General features: G+C 41.2%; 1 protein-coding gene across 2 annotated transcripts in view; it reads left to right on the plus strand.

The window, feature by feature from the left end:
• LOC114654702 (interleukin-6 receptor subunit beta-like) overlaps positions 1-22,133 on the plus strand; it is an 83,599-nt gene that overhangs the window by 10,283 nt on the left and 51,183 nt on the right. For both annotated transcript variants that reach the window (XM_028805415.2, XM_051929578.1), the window contains exons 3-4: positions 10,109-10,254; positions 19,626-19,768. In XM_028805415.2, coding sequence (XP_028661248.2) covers positions 10,109-10,254; positions 19,626-19,768 — 289 coding nt within the window. The remainder of the gene's footprint in view (positions 1-10,108; positions 10,255-19,625; positions 19,769-22,133) is intronic.

Consider the following 22,133-nt stretch of genomic DNA (forward strand, 5'->3'; position numbering starts at 1 on the left):
CTTAATTTCATCTGCCACAAACAACTGCTAATAGCTACTAACACCTGCTCAACCAACATTGGAAACTCATTTCTTTGTGATGACCTCAATCACTTCTTCACACAATTTGACAAGGATAGCAACTAACCTATGACCAAACTAACCCAGCAAGAGGCCACATTATGCACCATAACACTAGTGCCAGCCTATGATCCACACATCACAAGTGGCACCAGAAGTGAGGTCTTGCACAGATAGATCCCTGACAGACACCAGAGGTAGATGAGGCCCCTGTGTGCACTGCTGCCCTTGCCCATCCCAGAGATGTGCTTCAGAAGATGGCACCTTTGCATGACCCGCGTTTCCTATTCTGTGTGGTATGGCAGGTCTGCAGCTTGTTAATCGGGAGTAAGTTTTTAATAAATTAATAATTAATTGGCTGGCTCATTAGGGCCATCTTAATGCATGGGCATGCTGGGCAGTTGCCTGGAGGCCCCACAAGCATAGAGGCCCCATGCAAATCTATATATGTTGTGACTTGCTGAGTGGTTGTGTAGGTAGGGTCCCCAGTGCACTGCTTTACCCAATAACTGTAATATTGTTAAGACGGCTCTGTGGCTCATGCAGCTGCGGGGAGTTGGTGGAGTAATTGGGGTGAGACACACCTGCATGTGAGGGGTCTCAATTGCTTCATCAGCTTCCTATGTGGCTCGATTGAGATACTGCGCCCATGGAGGTCTTTAAGAATTAGCTGACATAAAAGCAGGTGCGGGTGGAGAGGAAGAGCGAGCCAGCCAGCAGTATAGGGATGACAGTGCAGATGTTAGCCAAATGGAGGAGTGAAGGATTGAAACTCTAGGGGCAGGTTCATCCTCACTGACTATGTGTTAAGAAGTGGGGATGATCGCGGTGGATTCCTCCCTAGGGATCTGAGGAATGCTGGAGTAAGCAAGAAGGATGGCGGGAGGACAATTGACCCCAAGCAGTCTGGCTGGCACCGTCTGAGGCAGCCAAGACAGGGGTTGGGTGGTTGTGGACCATGGCTGCTGAAGTTTCCACCAGCTGAGTGAGCAAAGGGTGAGCTGGGGAGATGAAGATGGAGTTGTGCTGGGCTCATCTAGGTGCTGTGAAATTTAAAGACCCGATAGCTGTTGGATTTTAAGTTTGTTTTGATTCTGATTTTTTTTTTTACTTCTTGCACTATCACTGTTTTAATGGATTATTTCTTTATTATGGACAGAGCACTGCACTTTTTAAACACCATTTGTTTATTTTAATAAAAGCACTAGAGAACTTCTTACACATTCCCTTTGCCTTGTGTGGTGTCCTCATTTGCTTGGTTCATCTCAAGAAACCTTATCTGCAGTGGCGGGTTCAAAAGGCTCCTGGAGGGAACTGGAAGTGTGGAGCCGACCTGCACAGTCACATTCTATTTAGAATACACAGCCACATTGATGCTCTAGGATGGAGGAGGACCTGCTAGGACTCCCCTCTCACCGATGCCTATTTGGGCATCTCTTTCGAGAGAGTTAGGCTAGACTTTGTTGGTCCACTTCCCAAGAGTAAGAATGGTTATCAGTATACACTCTTGTTGATTGATTATGTAGCAAGTTATTCCGAGGTGGCTGCTCTGCGGAAGGCTAACACCCAGACTGCTGCTAAGACCCTGACAGAGGTGTTCACTCATATTGGTATTCCATGCAAGATTTTAACTGAACAGGGTATTTCCTTTACTTCCTGCACCATAAAACGCTATGTGAGAACCTTGAATTTAAACAATTGAGTAATACTGTTTATCATCCTCAGACAAATGGCCTGACTGAATGATTTAACAAGACTTTAAAACATGATTTGGTGGGGAAGTCATGACAATCCAACCTGGGACACCATGTTGCCCTTTCTCCTGTTTTCTGTTCAGGAATCTCCTTAAGCATCTACTGGTTTAATCCATTTGAACTATTATTTGAGAGGTAGTCATGATGCATGTTGGATCTTTTTCAGGAAGAATGGATAGGGGTTCACATTGATACTCGCGGGGTGATATCTGTTGATCAGGTTGCTTAGCTCCAAGAATATATTTCTGAATTGTTCTCCATTGTTGTGGAGCATCAGCAACACAAACAGATAGATAGATAGATAGATAGATAGATAGATAGATAGATAGATAGATAGATAGATAGATAGATAGATAGATAGATAGATAGATAGATAGATAGATAGATAGATAGATAGATAGATAGATAGATAGATAGATAGATAGATAGATAGATAGATACTTTATTAATCCCAATGGGAAATTCACATTCTTCAGCAGCAGCATACTGATACAATAAATAATATTAAATTAAAGAATGATAATAATACAGGTGAAAAAACAGACAATAACTATGTATAATGTTAAATATTAACGTTTGCCCCCCCGGGTGGAATTAAAGAGTCGCATAGTTTGGGGGAGGAACGATCTCCTCAATCTGTCTGTGGAGCAGGACAGTGACAGCAGTCTGTCGCTGAAGCTGCTCTTCTGTCTGGAGATGATACTATTTAGTGGATGCAGTGGATTCTCCATAATTGATAGGAGCCTGCTGAGTGCCCTTCGCTCTGCCACAGATGTTAAACTGTCCAGCTCCATGCCAACAATAGAGCCTGCCTTCCTCACCAGTTTGTCCAGGCGTGAGGCGTCTTTCTTCTTAATGCTGCCTCCCCAGCACACCACTGCGTAGAAGAGGGCACTCGCCACAACTGTCTGATAGAACATCTGCAGCATCTTATTGCAGATGTTGAAGGAAGCCAGCCTTCTAAGGAAGTATAACCGGCTCTGTCCTTTCTTACACAGAGCATCAGTATTGGCAGTCCAGTCTAATTTATCATCCAGCTGCACTCCCAGATATTTATAGGTCTGCACCATCTGCACACAGTCACCTTTGATGATCACTGGGTCTATGAGGGGTCTGGGCCTCCTAAAATCCACCACCAGCTCCTTGGTTTTGCTGGTGTTCAGGTGTAGGTGGTTTGAGTCACACCATTTAACAAAGTCATTGATTAGGTCCCTATACTCCTTCTCCAGCCCATTCCTGATACAGCCCACGATAGCAGTGTCATCAGCGAACTTTTGCACATGGCAGGACTCCGAGTTGTATTGGAAGTCCGATGTATATAGGCTGAACAGGACCGGAGACAGTACAGTCCCTTGTGGCGCTCCTGTGTTGCTGACCACAATGTCAGACGTGCAGTTCCCAAGACGCACATACTGAGGTCTGTCTTTAAGATAGGCCACGATCCATGCTACTAGGTATGAATCTAATCCCATCTCTGTCAGCTTGTCCCTAAGGAGCAGAGGTTGGAGTGTGTTGAAGGCGCTAGAGAAGTCTAGAAACATAATTCTTACAGCACCACTGCCTCTGTCCAAGTGAGAGAGGGATCGGTGTAGCATATAGATGATGGCATCTTCCGCTCCCACCTTCTCCTGATATGCAAACTGCAGAGGGTCAAGGGCGTGTTGAACCTGTGGCCTAAGGTGGTGAAGCAGCAGCCTCTCCATGGTCTTCATCACATGTGATGTCAGAGCAACAGGCCAAAAGTCATTCAGCTCACTAGGGCGTGATACCTTTGGGACTGGGGTGATACAAGATGTTTTCCAAAGCCTTGGGACTCTCCCCTGTTCCAGGCTCAGGTTGAAGATGCGCTGTAGAGGACCCCCCAGCTCCGATGCACAGACCTTCAGCAGTCGTGGCGATACTCCATCTGGACCCGCTGCTTTGCTGGCACGAAGTCTCCTCAGCTCTCTGCTCACTTGCGCTGTTGTAATTATGGGTGGGGATGTCTTTCCTATGCTGGTATCAGCAGAAGGATGTGTGGAGGGTGCAATACTCTGAGGCCCAGAAACATAATTATGATAGAAAAAGCAAATGTTTAGAATTCAAAAAAGGCGATTGGGTTCTTGTTTTAATCCAATTTGACCCACTTAAGTTTCTGGTGAAATGGCTGGTCCCTAAGGTAGTGGAGTGATATATGAGTCCTGTGAACTATAAGGTTAGGATTCCTGGCTGGCACAAGCCTGTGTAAATACTCCATGTTAATCTTTTGAAGGAGTGGCATGTTCCTAATGAGGTATTGACCACCATCACTGCAGTCTTACAGACTGTTGTTGCTATTGGCGATGATTTGATGGACACTCAGAAGGCTGAGTTGCTGTCCCTGAATGGTGAGGAACTCTGATTTCTTTGTGGCTGTGCTGGCCTGACCGAAATTGCTCAACACAAAATTGTGACTGAGTCTGGGGTTAAGGTGCTGATGTGCCTGTATCGTATTCCAGAAGCAACAAAGACTTTGACACACAAGTAGGTAAATCAGGTACTCGATTTGGGTGTGATTCACAAGAGTAAACATGAATGGTGAAGTCCAATTGTTCTGGTACCAAAACTGGACTGTTCTGTTTGGTTTTGTATAGATTTTTGACACTTAAATAAGATTTCCAAATTTGATGCGTACCTGATGCCATGTATCAATAACTTAGTGGAGAAACTCAAGCAAGCCTCCTTTCCACCCTGGATCTCACGACGGGATGCTGGCAGGTGCTGCTGGAGGAATTTAGCTGCGTTCACCACCGCGGAAGGGTTGTTTGAATTCACCAGACTTCCATTTAGTCTTCATGGTGAACCATTGACATTAACAATGGCCCTGCGGCCATTGTTATTACATTACATTCACGGCATTCGTAGTCTGTGTCACAATCTGATTGTATGGGTGGTTACCTACCAGGTAACGCTTGTGGTTGGCCAGCAATCTGCTAACATCCGCCACGGTGCCCTCAGTTTGTGAGGAGCAGATCATAGAATGGTTGAAATAGTTTACTGTCAAATAAATGCAAAGAGTACACGACACGTGTTTCGCCCTCATTCTGGGCTCATCAGGTGTACACACTCCACTGCACTCCCTCTCGGGAATCAAACCTCGGACGTCAGCGCCAGAGGCGATGCCCCTAACATTGCGCCACGGCGTGTGGTTCGTTTATTTGACAGCATGTAGATCAGATTGTGACACAGACTACGAATGCCATGAATGTAATTACCCCGATCTACATGCTGTCAAATAAACGAACCACACGCCGTGGCGCAACGTTAGGGGTATCGCCTCTGGCGCTGACGTCCGAGGTTCGATTCCCGAGAGGGAGTGCAGTGGAGTGTGTACACCTGATGAGCCCAGAATGAGGGCGAAACACGTGTCGTGTACTCTTTGCATTTATTTGACAGTAAACTATTTCAACCGTTCTATGATCTGCTCCTCACAAACTGAGGGCACCGTGGCGGATGTTGGCAGATTGCTGGCCAACCACAAGCGTTACCTGGTAGGTAACCACCCATACAATCAGATTGTGACACAGACTACGAATGCCGTGAATATATATATATATATATATATATATATATATATATATATATATATATATATATACAATAAAAGCCCAGCACGGTGTCCGTGTCCGGGTCCGGGTTCCTTTTGGCTGTATAGCCGCCCCGTAGAAAAGCCCCAGTCCTTCCCCTCTCAGAATTCCTGCTTACCCCCTTCCGTTCTTTCCCCTTTGCTTTTATTTTTCCTGTTCCCAAAAATCTTTTCAAAAGAAAAGTAAAGAAATAGACAGAGCGTCACATTAACGTCTTCTCCCCTCTGCCCCTACAGCGTCCACTGCGCTTCTCGCGTTTTTATTTATACAAACACATTACACATAAAAACCTTTATTTTATACCTTTATTTTTACTTCCTTAACTTGTGGAGGGTATATCCTGTAGCAAAGCCCTAACTTTTTTCATAAAAGCCCCTTTCAGTCAATAAGCCTTAAAAACAGGTGTAAAGCTAAACGTGCCTAACGCCTCTCCTAAGGGGAAATACTGTGGGATCTGGGCATCCGTCAAAGCACCAATCACAGGCCCGATTAGAAAGCGGGAAGCTGTGATTTGTCGTCTCCCTCCCATGTAACAATCACAGCCCGTGTTACAACGCACTATGTATGTATGTGTATATATGTGTGTGTGTGTGTATGTATGTGTGTATATGTATGTGTATTTATATGTTGATATTTGTGTATATATATATATATATATATATATATATATATATATATATATATATATATATATATATATATATATATATATATATATATGTGTGTGTGTGTGGATGTGTATATGTATATATATATATGTATATATGTGTATATGTATATATGTATATGTATATATATGTTTACATAACCTCTTTAACACACTACTTCTCCGCTGCGAAGCGCGGGTATTTTGCTAGTATATATATATATATATATATATATATATATATATATATATATATATATATATATATATATATATATATATATATATGGCGATTTGTTTGATTTCATCCTATTTATTCTGAGTGGTAATTCTTCCAATTTCTAAATCACTCATTGCCTCCTTAGCTGTCCCTGTTACTACTGGAAGGTTATCCAGTTCCTAACATGTAAATACCTCAGAAAAATGCAAGTTTAGAGCATCTGCTATTTCACTATTTGTATTTTTTAATTCTCCTTTACTATTCTTGATGCACTTCACCTTCTCCTTGACTGTTCTTTTACTGCTAAATTACTGAAAGAATTTCTTTGGGTCATTTTTCATCTTATCTGCAACATTTCTCTCTAACTGCTTTTTAGCCTCCCTAATATCCTTCTTAACGGTTGCCCTTATACGCCCTACGATTCACATTGGATTATTGGTCTTATATACCTTATACAGCTGTTTTCTCCTTTGTAGCTTGTCTTCATGTTTCAGTGCTCAACCTTAGTCGGCCAGCATTGATGGATTCCACTTGCTCTGATACCGCCTTTCTATCTTTGCACTGACTGCACCAAGATTAGCATGGAAGTCCAACTGGAAATGCAGAAACCAAAACTTTGGCAACCCATTGCACTTCTATGCACTATTCTATGCTTGAAGCATGTTGTTAACCAACTGGACAAGGGTTGTGGCTCTGTAGTTGCCAAGAAAATTCTCAACTACATCTTTGAAAGCCTTTTCTCTGGCCGCACTAGAAGATTTTCAAACTCTTTGTCATTGATGGTGAGTCTGATTTGTAAGACCAACAAAAATGCCTTCTGTAATCTTGGCAGCACTTATTCACAGAAAGAGCTGTCCCTTCAACTTTCTTGTTCATCGCTTTCACAAAATGTTTCATGATTCCAAGTCTTAAATGAAAAAGAGGCCAAAATATCTTTGTTGGGCTGACAAGTCATTTATGTGCTATAGTTTTCTGTCATTGAAGCAAATGCTTATGGAGTGGTGAGTTCTCTTTAATGTAATGAGACTTTTTAGCACATGAAACAACAATACCCAGTATATCTGAGCAGCATTCCTAGTTGTGGTGTCACTGCTATAAGACCACCACAGATGTTCCAGTTTGTAATTTTGTATTGTTTTATATATACGGTGGAACCTCGGTTTGCGAATATCTTGGTTTACGAGTGTTTTGCAAGATGAGCAAAAATTTTTAATAAATTTTGACTTGATAAACGAGCGAGGTCTTGCAGTACGAGCAGTATGTATACGCTTTGTCTGCTGAGCATCATGTGATCACAACTGAGCTGATGGTTCTTCTCTCTCTCTCGCTGCGGGATTGTGGGCAATCGTCTCCTATTCTCCGTCTGAGTCGGCATGCCTCACTCATATAGTCCGTACGAGCGTATACTGTTTACTACAGCATTAGCATTGTGACTGTGTGTGCGCGCGCGTGTGTGTGTGTGTATATGTGTGTGTACTCGCTCACTCGCGTGTGTGTATGTGTGTGTGTGTGCACGCGCGCGCGCGTGTGTGCTGTGACGTGCGAGTCCCCGTCTTGCACCCTAAAACGCGAAGCTGAGTCTCAGTACTTTAGCAACACCAGCTTTATTCAGCTTGAAACAGCAACAGTGCGGTTATTTATACACAGACACAGCAGTCAGGTAGGGCCCTGCTCATTTACGAGGGGGGACCCAAAAATAACCGGAATTTTGTTGTTGTTAGGTTGGTACTTGTAGTACGTGGTTGGGCCGCTAGGGCGATCTAGTTACACTCCTCACAAGTCAGTCTGCCAAGTGCCATCAGTCTGGAAGGTTGTGCTTGTGTTCAGTGAATTTTTTTGTAAAAGTAGGTTGCGCAACAGTGTGAGAAGGAAACGCCCTGATTTGTGGGAGTCGGGCGATTGGTTCTTTCATCATGACAACACTCCATCTCACACTGCTCTCAGCTTTCGCCAATTTTTGGCAAGAAACGGTATGACAACCCTGAACCACCCACCCTACTCACCGGATTTAGCTCCGTGTGATTTCTTTTTGTTCCCTCGGATGAAAAAAGACTTGAAAGGAAGGCGTTTTGCTGACGTCGAAGAGGTAAAACAAGAAATGACCAGAGCATTAATGGGCATTACTTCAGACGAATTTAAAAAATGTTTCGAACAATGGAACAAACGGTTAGATAAGTGTATTTCCGCCAATGGAGAGTACTTTGAAGGAGACTAATTGTAGTTTGTACAGAAAATTAAATAAAACACGTTTTAAAAATATTTCCGGTTATTTTTGGGTCCCCCCTCGTGTAATGTTCCTTGTTCCTTGTATCACCCATCGATGGCAGGCGCATATAGCATGTCCGCGATCTTTTCGGATTCGCTTTTACGGCGAACTGCAACAGCGCTGGGAGACTGAGATTGCTTTGGGACGCTCTTCCGCGTGTCGTCCCGTTGGGTGCAATCCCACAAGAGTTTAGAAACTCACTCACACCAGCCATGATTCTTTTCAAAGGTAAAGTGCAGGTTAATTTGTTTTATGTATTTTTACTTTATGTTTTGTATTAATCATTTTTATATGAATAGTTTTGGGTTGTGGAACAAATCATCTGAGTTTCCATTATTTCTTATGGGGAAATTCACTTTGATATACGAGTGCTTTGCACTGCGAGCACATTTCCAGAACGAATTATGCTCGCAAACCGAGGTTCCACTGTACTTATAATATGAGAGGAAATCATAAAAATAGGCCTTTGAAATAAAATGGCATGTGATACAAAAATGTAAAGTTGATTGTTCTGATTAGCAGGCCAAAATCTACAAAATATATCCAAAAGTGTTCAGGAAGCATAATCCATGGTTATCCATGTATAATATTCCTGTTCTTTAAGGAGCACAGTTTGGTCAGTCTTTTCCAGTAGTCCAAAACAGTGTCTTGAAGAACTGAAATGGAATATTACAGCAGTCATCCATGGAAAGGGAGGAAAAATTGTCTTGTTGAGTCTCGTCTCATTTACGGTAAAAATATGTAAGCATCAGTGATATGGTAGGTACAGCTGCTGCATGTTTTTGACAATGTTTAGATTTTGTCAGATTGCTGCATATTGCCTTTTCAGTGCTGCTTTCTGTTGTGAGGTGATATTAGACCAAGCTTTGGTGCCGTTATTTGGCATTTCTGCAAGTCTCTTGTGGAATTGATCACAGATGGGCTTATTGCATTGAGTAGCAAATCAAAAGCAGTTGACATGTTGGCTGATGATCAATGACAAGCATCCGTACTGTATGGAGATATGGAACATGGCAGCCAGGGCTGGAGCATGCTCATGTATTTAGGTTTGTATGCTGAGTGGTGCCTGGGAAGTACATCTGCTACTGATAGGCCACAGCGTACTTAACTAATATTGCCTAAAGTTTTTATGTTTTCCATAGAAATTGACACTGCAGATGCTTACATGAGAATAAAGCTGAAGATCAGAAATAAACATTATTCACTGTAAGCATCAAGTAAGATTACAGTAAGATTTTCTCAGTGCATTTTGGGTTACTCATTTCTGATTCCCAGCCTGTCCATTTGCACATCACATTAAACATTAGACATGTCGTGGATCTCAATTGAAATATATACCAATTGCATTACGTAAGTGCAGAAGTGTCACAGTAGAGTAACTGTATAATTTCACACTTGCATACATAGAACTAATATTTAAGTTATTTAGCTTATTCTCATTATACTCCTTCAAAACGTTAACAGTGAGATTTTTTTCTTTTTTTGCTTTCTAATGTGAACCAGGATGATTTGTTTTCTTTTTGATAAATGATGATTCTTCCTCATTTTCATTTGCAGAATGAAGAAAGATTTTGAAGTTAAAAATGGACAAATATTTGGTGTAAAAACTGGAATCATGGAAATTCTAAACATTACAATAACAGCTAGGAACAATGTGGGAAAAACAACCTCTGATGTTCTAACATTTCATTCATTTCCATCAGGTAATCACTTCATTGTCCTTCAGTTTGAATTATTAAAACATAAGTTGAGACTTTTTGGCATGTAATACATAGGTACAATTCTTTTTTTTTTTGCATGTATCTCACCAAGTAGTAACAATAGTGCAAGACCAACAAAGACAAAAATTAAAAACAAAACAAAAATTCATACAATATCACACATTGAATGAAATCATGGAGGGGAAAGTATATGAAATATTTACACAGTGGATTCAGAAAGTATTCATATATATTTTTCATATTTTGCTATGTGGCAGCTTGTGCTAAAATCATTTAATTAAAAAATAATAATTTTTTCCCCCAAACCAAGCAGCACTCTATACTCCAGAATGACAAAGTGAAATAGGATTCTACAATTTTTTTCAAAGGTATTAAAAATAAAAAGAATACAATTTTTGACACAAGTATTCAGACCTTTTACTATGACACTTGCATCCCATTCTTTGGACAATCATTGAGATGTTTCTGCACCATGTTTGGAGTCCACCTGTGCGCAATTCAACTGACTCAATGTGATTAGGAAACTCACATGCCTGTCTATATAAAGTCCCACAGTTGCCAATGTGCATCAGAGCCAAAACCAAGCTATGAGGTTGAAGGAATTCACTGCAAAGATTAGAAACAGCATTATGGTGAGGGGGCGGCACGGTGGCACAGTGGGTAGCGCTGCTGCCTCGCAGTTGGGACACCTGGGGACCTGGGTTCGATTCCCGGGTCCTCTCTGCGTGGAGTTTGCATGTTCTCCCCGTGTCTGCATGGGTTTCCTCCGGGCGCTCCGGTTTCCTCCCACAGTCCAAAGACATGCTGGTTAGGTGGATTGGCGATTCTAAATTGGCCCTAGTGTGTGCTTGGTGTGTGGGTGTGTTTGTGTGTGTCCTGCGGTGGGTTGGCACCCTGCCCGGGATTGGTTCCTGCCTTGTGCCCTGTGTTGGCTGGGATTGGCTCCAGCAGACCCCCGTGACCCTGTGTTCGGATTCAGCAGGTTGGAAAATGGATGGATGGATTATGGTGAGGCACAGACCAGGGGAAGGTTACATAGCACTGAAGGTTACCAAAAGAAAAGTTGCCTCCATAATTCTTAAATGAAAGAAGTTTGAAACAACCATGACTCTTCCTAGAGCTGGACACCCAACTAAGCTCAGCAATCAGGGGTAGAAGGGCCCTGGTAAGACAGATGACGAAAAACCCGATGGTCACTCAGGCAAGAGCTCCAGTGAACCTGTGTGGAGATGGGAGAAACTTTCAGGAAGACAACCATTACTGCATCACTCCACCAATCTAGGCTTTATGACAGAGTGGTCAGACAGATGCCTTCCTCAGTAAAAGACACATGAAAGCCTGCTTAGAGCTTGCAAAAATCATCCTAAAGGACTCTCAGACTGTAAGAAAAAATATCTCTGGTCTGATGAAACCAAGATTAGCTTCATATCTTGAGGTTGCCAGGCCTGTGCAATTCCATTCCAGTGGAAAAGTATGGTAGTGGCAGCATCATGCTCTGGGGTTGTTTTTCAGTGGCAGGCACTGGGAACTTAGACAGGGTTGAGGAAAAGATTATAGGAGCAAAGTACAGAGATATACTTAATGAAAACTTGCCCCATAGTGCTCTGGACCTCTGTGCTAATAGGACAAAGAGCCAATGCACAAAGCAAAAACAACACAGAAGTGCTTTAGGGACAACTTTAGGGATGTTCTTGAGTGGCTTATCCTGAGCCTGGACTTTGTAGAGACCTGAAAATAGCTGTCCACCTAATAGAGCTTGAGAGGATCTGCAAAGGAGAATAGTAGAAAATCCCCAAAATACAGGTGTGTGAAACTTGTTACGTCATGCCCAAGAAGTCTACAGGCCGTAATTGCTGTCAAAGGAGCTTCCAATAAGTACTGAGTAAATGGTCTGAATATCTGTGTCAATTAGATTTTTATGGAAGAATATTTCAGAAAAATTAAATAAATAAATATGCAAATAAATAAAATCACTGTGAAATGTGACAATACATAAAGGAAAAAGCATGAAATGTGAATATACAAATGTGTCACTGAATATATTTTTTGTTGCTTATTTATTTATTGATTTTTTGACCATAATATTTCTCCAAACGCAACACGAAATATGCCTTGAATTTAAATCTGTCACTTTCACTCTTCCAAGCTGGGCTCTAGTGAGTGCTGTGTTTTAATTGGTGAATCATCCACAGAGTGGTTGTAAGTGATTTGCTTGATTTGGGAAGTCCTGTGGCTCACGCGCCTGCAAAAAAAGTTGTGCATGCGAGGGATAGAAAAAGTTGTGCAGAATTACTTTGTAGAGAAGCTACTTCAATTCTATAAACTCCGAACTCATCATTACTAGCCTGCATCTCAAGTGTCTGTTGTAAATGTGGTGACATTTGATGGCGGAAGGTTTAAGATTTGCCAATTAAAACACAACACTCACCAAATAAGTCAGTCAGTCATTTTCCAACCCGCTATATCCTAACGCAGGGTCACGGGGGTCTGCTGGAGCCAATCCCAGCCAACACAGTGCACGAGGCAGGAACAAATCCCAGGCAGGACACCAGCCCACCACAGGGCACACACACACACACACACACACACACGCACACACACACCAAGCACACACTAGGGACAATTTAGGATCGCCAATGCACCTAACCTGCATGTCTTTGGACTGTGGGAGGAAACCGGAGCACCCGGAGGAAACCCACACAGACACGGGGAGAACATGCAAACTCCATACAGGGAGGACCCGGGAAGCAAACCCAGGTCTCCTTATTGCAAGGCAGAAAGCGCTACCACTGCGCCAACGTGCCGCTCCTCACCAAATAAATAAGCAACAAATACATATTCTGTGAAATATTTATTTATTTGCTCTTTTTCTTTAGTTATTGTTACATTTCATGGTACCCTAAGTTCTTGTCTATAAGCCGCGGCTTATCTAAGGAAAAAAGTTGAAAAATGAAAAAATAGAATATCGGTTTATACATAAATCCGGTTTATACAGTAATCCCTCCTCCATCGCGGGGGTTGCGTTCCAGAGCCACCCGCGAAATAAGAAAATCCGCGAAGTAGAAACCATATGTTTATATGGTTATTTTTATATTGTCATGCTTGGGTCACAGATTTGCGCAGAAACACAGGAGGTTGTAGAGAGACAGGAATGTTATTCAAACACTGCAAACAAACATTTGTTTCTTTTTCAAAAGTTTAAACTGTGCTCCATGACAAGACAGAGATTACAGTTCTGTCTCACAATTAAAAGAGTGCAAACATATCTTCCTCTTCAAAGGAGTGTGTGTCAGGAGCACATAATGTCACATAGATAGAGAAAACAATCTCTAGCAAACAAATCAATAGGGCTGTTTGGCTTTTAAGTATGCGAAGCACCGCGGCACAAAGCTGTTGAAGGCGGCAGCTCACACCCCCTCCGTCAGGAGCAGGGGGAGAGAGAGAGAGAGAGAGTGAGCGAGAGAGAGAGAGAGAGAGTTTGTTTTTCAGTCAAAAATCAATACGTGCCCTTCGAGCTTTTAAGTATGCGAAGCACTGTGCAGCATGTCTTTTCAGGAAGCAGCTGCACAAAAGATAGCAACGTGAAGATAATCTTTCAGCATTTTTAGACGAGCGTCCGTATCGTCTAGGTGTGCGAACAGCCCCCCTGCTCAATCCCCATACGTCAGGATCACAGATAGTCAGCGCAAGAGTGAGAGAAAAGTAAGCAATCTAGCTTCTCAGCCATCTGCCAATAGCGTCCCTTGTATGAAATCAACTGGGCAAACCAACTGAGGAAGCATGTACCAGAAATTAAAAGACCCATTGTCCACAGAAATCCGCAAACCAGCAAAAAATCCGCGATATATATTTAAATATGCTTACATATAAAATCACAATTTAAATGACCGCTACGCGCGCGTGTTGACTCGGCGACGCCCAGAGCAGAAAGAACGCGCTCCGGCCGCTCCAACCGCGCCATGCGGGGAGTGAGACAGACGCCAATATCTCACACTCTCTCCCCCCTTAAAGAAATTAAATGGGTGCGAGTGAGACCACTGACCTCCCTCCCTTCTATTAGTTATAGGTTATAGTACGTTCGGCTTATCCATGAGTCCGGCTTATCTATGATACGATTTTATTTTAAAAATTCGTATGATTTTTGGTCTCCGGCTTATACATGAGTCCGGCTTATAGACAAGAACCTAGGGTACTTTCATTTAATCTCGTATTTATGTTTTTAATTAATTTTGTTCAAAATATACATCAATATTATTATTTTTTTTAAAGTTTTCATAATCTGGAAAAATTTCTAAAATCCTGTTTTCATTTGGCATTCTGTGCTATTGCGTGTTGTTTGATTTTGGCAAAAATGAATTTAAACAATTTAAGCACGAGGCTACAATATAAAAAATGTTTAAAAAGTAAAGCAGTCCGAAACTTTCTGAAGTTTACATATTTATGATCAGTCAGCTGGAACTGTGATAAAATATGCTTTGGGGGGTTCAAACCCGAAATTCCATAGGCTATGCCTATGATTTATTATTATGAATAACTGTTAAGTAACCCTATGATATGTGGATAAAAGTAACAGTATTGGATGTGCTGTCATACTCTTGAATAAGAATTAGACAGGATTCAAAATAACGAAAAGAACCATCAGTGCATAAACGACATTTCAGAATTTACACCTATTTCACACACAATGCCATCAAAAAGTATTTCCCCTCTTCCTGATTTCCTCTGTTTCAGCAACTTTATGACAATGATAGTTTTAAGGTCTTCAACCAAAATCTATGGTTAGGTAAACAGTCAAGGAAGAGCACATTTTTTTACTTACATTATGTATTAAATGAACAAAGTCTTCCAACACCAAATTGCAACCTTTGCTCTTAATATTTGATGATGCCACCTTCAGCAGCAGTGACTGTAACCAGACACTTGCTATAACTCAATTTTGGTATTTCCTATTGTTATGGAGATATTTTAGCACACTTTTCCTTGCAAAGCTGTTTTAATTTAGAAATATTATATATTTTTAAGCATGAATGGTTTGTTTTAGTTACTATCACAACATCACTACTGGGTTTAGGTCTGGTCTTTGAAAAGGCCAGTTCAAAACATTTTAGCCATTGTGCTGAAGGTTTGCTTTTATGTTTTGGATCATTGTCTTGTTATATGACCCAGCGATGCTATAGCTCCAGCTCATGGATGAAGGAGTGGACACTATTTTTTAATTTTCAGAGACAGAGCAAAATCCTTGGTCACTTCAAATATCACAAAGTTATCCAGGTCCTGAGGCAGCAAACTAACTCCTCACCAACACATTTAACACCTCCATGTTTCTTACTGTGGAGTGCCATTTGTTTAATGCCATATATGATGGAACCCCTGTCATCTAAGCAGTTCCAGCTTTGTCTCACTTGTCCATAGAAGATTGTCCTAAAGGTCTAGGGGATCTTCTAGGTACTTCCTTGTAAATGGTGAAATAAACATTGTGTGTGGTATCTTTACTGAGGAATGAGGAGCCGGTAGTTCTTTGCATGCTTTTAATGGATCTTCTATGACTTCTTGGATGGTCTTTTGCTGCTCCTGTAAATAATTTTTTGGCAGGCCAAATAATCCTGTAAAGATTGACTAATATTCCAAGTGTTTTCCATTTAGACATTATGGCTGTTGTTTTTTGGTGGAACCCCAGAGTTTTAGAAATAGCTTTGCTGCCCTTTGCACACTGGTTGATATCAACTCAACAGCTTTTTCCTCAGAACTCTTTAGAAAAGTCCTTTGATTGTAGCAGTATGTGTTTCTCAGTCTTTGAACTGGCAACTTTCTTCTGATGGCAATGATCAAAATAAGCGAGGTTTAAACTAAGTAGGACCTGCTGTAATTAAGTCTAAGTGTGTTCAACGACCTCATTCAGATTATTCCTTCAATTGGGTTGATTTGACTTGGAGACAATTAATATTTCACTAAGTGTCAGGTGAGCAACTTTACTTATTAGATAAATTAAAAATGCTAAAGGATGTGCTCACTTAAGTGCCCTGTAATATTAATTTTTAAAACATTCACAGTCAAAGAGTGTGGAAGAGGCAGGTTGTGGTGTCTGAGCACAGAACCCCAGAATGCAAATGTTCTATTTGTGATTGGTTTGAAAAAGTGGGATGGGAACTTTGTTTTGTGAACAAAGCATGCTGGGTGCTGATGGCGGGTTTGAAATAAAAAGTTGTTGTTTGTTGTTACCTAAAAGGTCTGCTGCTCATTATTTTGGCATAAAAGCCCTCACGAGCCACCACCTTTTCGGTGAGTAAGTAAAAGACAGAATACAAGTCTTTTCATTACATTTTAAAAAATTAAAAGTAAGCATCAATATTTATTAAGCTTTGTAATTGCCATAACGGACTTTTATAAAGTACTTCTTCTTCTATTGGCTGTTCCCATTAGGGGCTGCCACAGTGGATCATCTTCTTCCATATCTTTCTGTCCTCTGCATCTTGTTCTGTTACACCCATCACCTGCATGTCCTCTCTCACCACATCCATAAACCTTCGCTTAGGCCTTCCTCTTTTCCTCTTCCCTGGCAGCTCTATCCTTAGCATCCTTCTCCCAATATACCTAGCATCTTTCCTCTGCACATGTCCAAACCAACGCAATCTCACCTCTCTGACTTTATCTCCCAACCGTCCAACTTGAGCTGACCCTCTATTGTTCTCATTTTCTAATCCTATCCATCCTCGTCACACCCACTGCAAATCTTATCAGCTTTAACTCTGCTACCTCCAGCTCTGTCTCCTGCTTTCTGGTCAGTGCCACCGTCTCCAACCCATGTAACATAGCTGGTCTCACTACCGTCCTGCAGACCTTCCCTTTCACTCTTGCTGATACCTGTCTGTCACAAATTATTCCTGACACTCTTCTCCACCCATTCCACCCATTCCACCCTGCCTGCACTCTCTTTTTCACCTCTCTTCCACAATCCCCATTACTCTGTACTATTGATCCCAAGTATTTAAACTCATCCACCTTCCCCAACTCTACTCCCTGCATCCTCACTATTCCACTAACCTCCCTCTCATTTACACACATGTATTCTGTCTTGTTCCTACTGACCTTCATTCCTCTCCTCTCAAGAGCATATCTCCACCTCTCCAGGTTCTCCTCAACCTGCTCCCTACTATCGCTACAGATCACAATGTCATCAGAAAACATCATAGTCCACGGGGACTCCTGTCTAATCTTGTCTGTCAACCTGTCCATCACCATTGCAAATAAGAAATGGCTAAGAGCCAATCCCTGATGTAATCCCACCTCCAACTGGAATGCATCCGTCACTCCTACCGCAGACCTCACCACAGTCACACCTCCCTCGTACATATCCTGCACAACTCTTACATACTTCTCTGCCACTCCCGACTTCCTCATACAATACCACAACTCCTCTCGAGGCACCCTGTCGTATGCTTTTTCCAGGTCCACAAAGACACAATTCAACTGCTTCTGGCCTTCTCTAAACTTCTCCATCAACATCCTCAGAGCAAACATTGCATCTGTGATGCTCTTTCTTGGCATGAAACCCCACTGCTGCTCACTATCTTCTCAGTTCCGGCGCCGCCAAGAGTGGCAGCCTTTTCAGCAGCTCCGTGTATGACTGTATGTGTATGTGTACTTTTCTACTTTTATTTTTCTATTTTTATTTATTGATCACTCCTATCACTTTATTTTATGTGGATTTGTTCCTTGGACACACTTACTTTTACAACGTGGGCATGGATTTTTACACACCGAGACTTGTCTATTCAAGTACTCAACTTCGAGCGCTGAGAACAAATGCCAGTATTGGTGTGGTTCCATATTTACCCGACGAGGTAAGAAGGCGGTATCGTGGCAGCAGAGCCGGCACTAAGCTAAAAATGAAGCGGCTTGCGAGAAAGTGGCGTTTTAAGCCTTCGGTGCCTTCTGTGATTCTGGGTAATGTGAACGCAATCTCAAATAAGATCGACGAACTGGCTGCGCTGGTGAAAAATGTCAGAACCTACAGAGAATGCAGTTTGTTATGCTTTTGCGAAACGTGGCTAACTACCACCATCCCAGATGCTAACGTGGAGCTACCGGGTTTAGCACAGTTAGAGCGGACAGAGATGCAAGTACCTGTGGTAAGCACATAGGAGGAGGACTCGCTCTCTATGTTAATACACGGTGGTGTAACTCTGGACATGTTAACGTCAAAGTCTCCACTTGCTGCAGGGACATCGAACTGTTGGCCGTAAGTTTGCATCCCTATTACTTGCCCAGAGAGTTTGGACACGTCATTGTTGTCATCGTGTACATCCCTCCTCGGGCGGACGTGGAGACAGCGAGTGACATCATCCATTCTGCTGTTGCTAAGTTACAAACGCAGCACCCTGAGGCGCTTGTGCTAATCGCTGGAGACTTTAACCATGTGACGCTGGACAAAACATTACCTGCCTTCTCCCAGTATGTGGACTGTAACACCCAGGGAAATAAGACTATTGACTTACTGTATGCAAATGTTAAAGATGCATACACCCATGTCCATCCTTTTGGCAAAATCCAATATCCTCTGACCTTCATTCCTCTCCTTGACACCATACCTACCCATCACCTCCTCGTCTCCACTGTTCCCTTTATCAACATGCCAACTGAAATCCGCTCCAATCACCACTTTCTCTCCCTTGGGTACACTGTTCATCACTTCATCCAACTCACTCCAAAAATCTTCTTTCTCACCCATTGCACACCCAACTTGCAGTGCATGTGCACTAACAACAGTCATCATCACACCTCCAATTTCCAGCTTCATGATCATTACTCTGCCTGACACTCTTTTCACCTCCAGAACACTCTTGACATACTGTTCCTTCAGAATAACTCCTACTCCATTTCTCCTCCCATCCACACCATGATAGAACAATTTGAATCCACCTCCAATCCACCTGGCCTTACTCCCCTTCCATTTAGTCTCTTGCACGCACAATATATCAACCTTCCTTCTCTCCATCATATCTGCTAACTCTCTCCCCTTGCCAGTCATACTGACATAAAAGTCACAGATTTTTATAAAGTACAATGCCCTATTATAAATCATTTTGTGTGTACAGACATATAAGTCATAGAAAAAAGCCAGAAAAAAAACAACACTATGCAATTTACTGATTCATGTTGATGAAAATATTTTTAAAAAATGAAGTTTATTGTTATATACTGTATCTTATGAAAGATTTGTAGGTCATTAAGTATTTTATATACTGTATATTTGCAATATAATCTGCAGATACTACTGTTTTCTTTTTGCTGTGACAAAACACAGTGTAATTCTTTTCCCAAAAAACTTTTATATACACTTATGTTTTTTTCAGTCAAGATTGATGCTCCTAAGATTACTAGTGTCCGTGTAACTTCCAGTTCTTTGACAGTCGCCTGGCAAGTACAAGAAGGAATCCATTTTGATTTAAGGTGCCAACTGAAATACAGAAAAACCAACGTGCAGCAGTGGACACAGGTACACAAGAAAAAAATTATAATCTGCAGATTAGAAAACCTGATGTATCTTTGTTGGCAATATCTCCCCCTAGCTCTTTCCACATACTCATGGTGTCGCCCATAGCTCATAAAAGGTGCAGATAATTGAGGCAGGGCAGAAAATAATTCAATTATTTGGGTGTACATTTGCTTTTCTTTAACAATTGGGCCAAAATACTTTCCAATAATCCAAACCTTCATCAGCAGTAGTATTACTATTGTCAAGCGTACAGAATATAGTGAAATTCTTACTTGCATGTCCAACCAACATGCAATGTGTCGCCATCCTGTGGCACCATGATTACCAAGAATGTATTCAAATAAAAGGGAAAACAAGAATTTGGGACCAGGAAAACCAGAGGTTGAAACCACAAACTTAAATGTTACATGAAAATATTTCAAGGGGCCTACCAGGGAACCAAACAAGTTGTGTATTATAGACTTGAAATCAGGTCTAGTAGATCTGAATATCATACTAGTCAGCTATGTTGAATCCTGTCTCCTTCAGAAGTTTCTAGAGGTCAATGTTATAATAGTTTGCAGATGCTGCATCTTTTTCACAGTATTTGTATTGTGTCAAATTTTTCCACATTGCCATTCCAGTGCAGGCATCTTTTGTGAGTCAAGATTAGACCAAGCTTTGATGCTGTTTTTTGGCACTTTTGCAAGTCCCCTGTGGAGATGATCACAGATGGGCTTATTGCATTAAGTAGCTAATCAAAATCAGAAGACATATTGGCTGATGATTAATAACAAGCGTAAGTACTGTGTAGAGATATGGAACATGGCAGCCTGTGCTCGTGTATGCTCATGTATTTAGGTTTGTATGCTTTCTGCTGAATGGTGCCAGGATGAGCCCTGCTAGATAGACTACAGTATATTTCACAAATTTGCTGCAGAAGAGCTATGTTTTCTGTAAAAATTAAGCGTAGAAACTTCTCACTCATGAGACATGGTGAGTCTTGGCTGCTGAATGTGGGTTCTTTTGTGTTCGGTTATGTCTGTAATTGAAAAACTCATGATGCCTTATTACAGTGCATTTACTATTGTAATTGTATTGCAAATAATTATTATATGAAAAATATACACATTGCACATTTGCAAGTCTTAAATGTTTTTACTCTTTACTGGTAATCTTTGTGCTTCTTTGCATTCAACAACCTTGAAAGTTTTATGAAAGGCACTATATAACACTACATGGAGCTGTACCGAAATAAGATATAGCAGGACAGTCACAGTGGCAACAATACTAGATTCAGGTGTTCAAATTCTGGTCCAGTCACTGTTGATGTGGCATTAGAATAGAAAATGGAATGTCTGTGGATAAACAGAGAAAGCACTAAGTTTCCTTGGAAATGTGCCGCTAATAAAATTGTAAATATGGGTATAATATAATACTGTGCAAAAAAAAAGATTCTGACAATGTTAAAGACAAAGGCATGTGGGATGTCTCTTATCAAAGAGACTGAGAATGACATTCTACAATATAATGTCCCACTACTGAAAAGAAACGGAAGTATTGTTATGAACTGATTCCATAATTCAAAACAAACAAAAAATACATCTGCATGATTTTTTTTTAATTTTATGCATCATTTTTTATAGTATACACTATATTTGAGTGCTTGTCAAAGCATATTACAAAGGTTTTTCCAAGGTTTATCCTTGATTGTGCTCATTGCTGCTGGGGTGGTCAGCAGCTGTTATTGACCCTGAAATTAACAAAGTTAGTCACAAAATTGAGAAATACAAGTAATAATTATTAAAAAAAAAACATTGTGCATTATTAGTTTGGTGTGCTTTCCATGTTTTATTATTATACAACATTGTATCATAGTGGTTTTAATTTGGATTTTTTGACACAGATCATCAAAGTGAAAACTGATTTCTGCAAAGTGGTCTAAATTAATTAATAATATAAAACACAAAATAATTGATCATATAAAAATTCAGCTCCTTCAAGTCAGTGTTTAGTATATACACCTTTGGCAGCCACGACAGCCTGCACAGGTCTCTATGAGTTTCGCACATCTGGACTCTGACATTTTTCCCCCTTTCTTTCGTGCAAAACTCCTAAAGCTCTGTCATGTTGCATGAGGGAAGAGCCTTTTTCAAATCCAGCCACACATTCTCATTATAATGGAAATCTGGACTCTGTCTTGGCCACTCCAGAACATTAACATTGTTGTTTATAAGCCATTCCGGTGTAGCTTTGGCTTTATGCCACAGGTCGTCATCTTGCTGGAAAACAAATCTTCTCCCAAGGCATAGATTTCTTTTAGACTGCATCAGGTTTTCCTCCTGTATTTTCCTGTATTTGGTGGCATTCATTTTAACCTCACATG

This window comes from Erpetoichthys calabaricus, chromosome 7 (genome assembly GCF_900747795.2).
Source record: "Erpetoichthys calabaricus chromosome 7, fErpCal1.3, whole genome shotgun sequence".
In the NCBI taxonomy this organism is placed as follows: domain Eukaryota; kingdom Metazoa; phylum Chordata; class Cladistia; order Polypteriformes; family Polypteridae; genus Erpetoichthys; species Erpetoichthys calabaricus.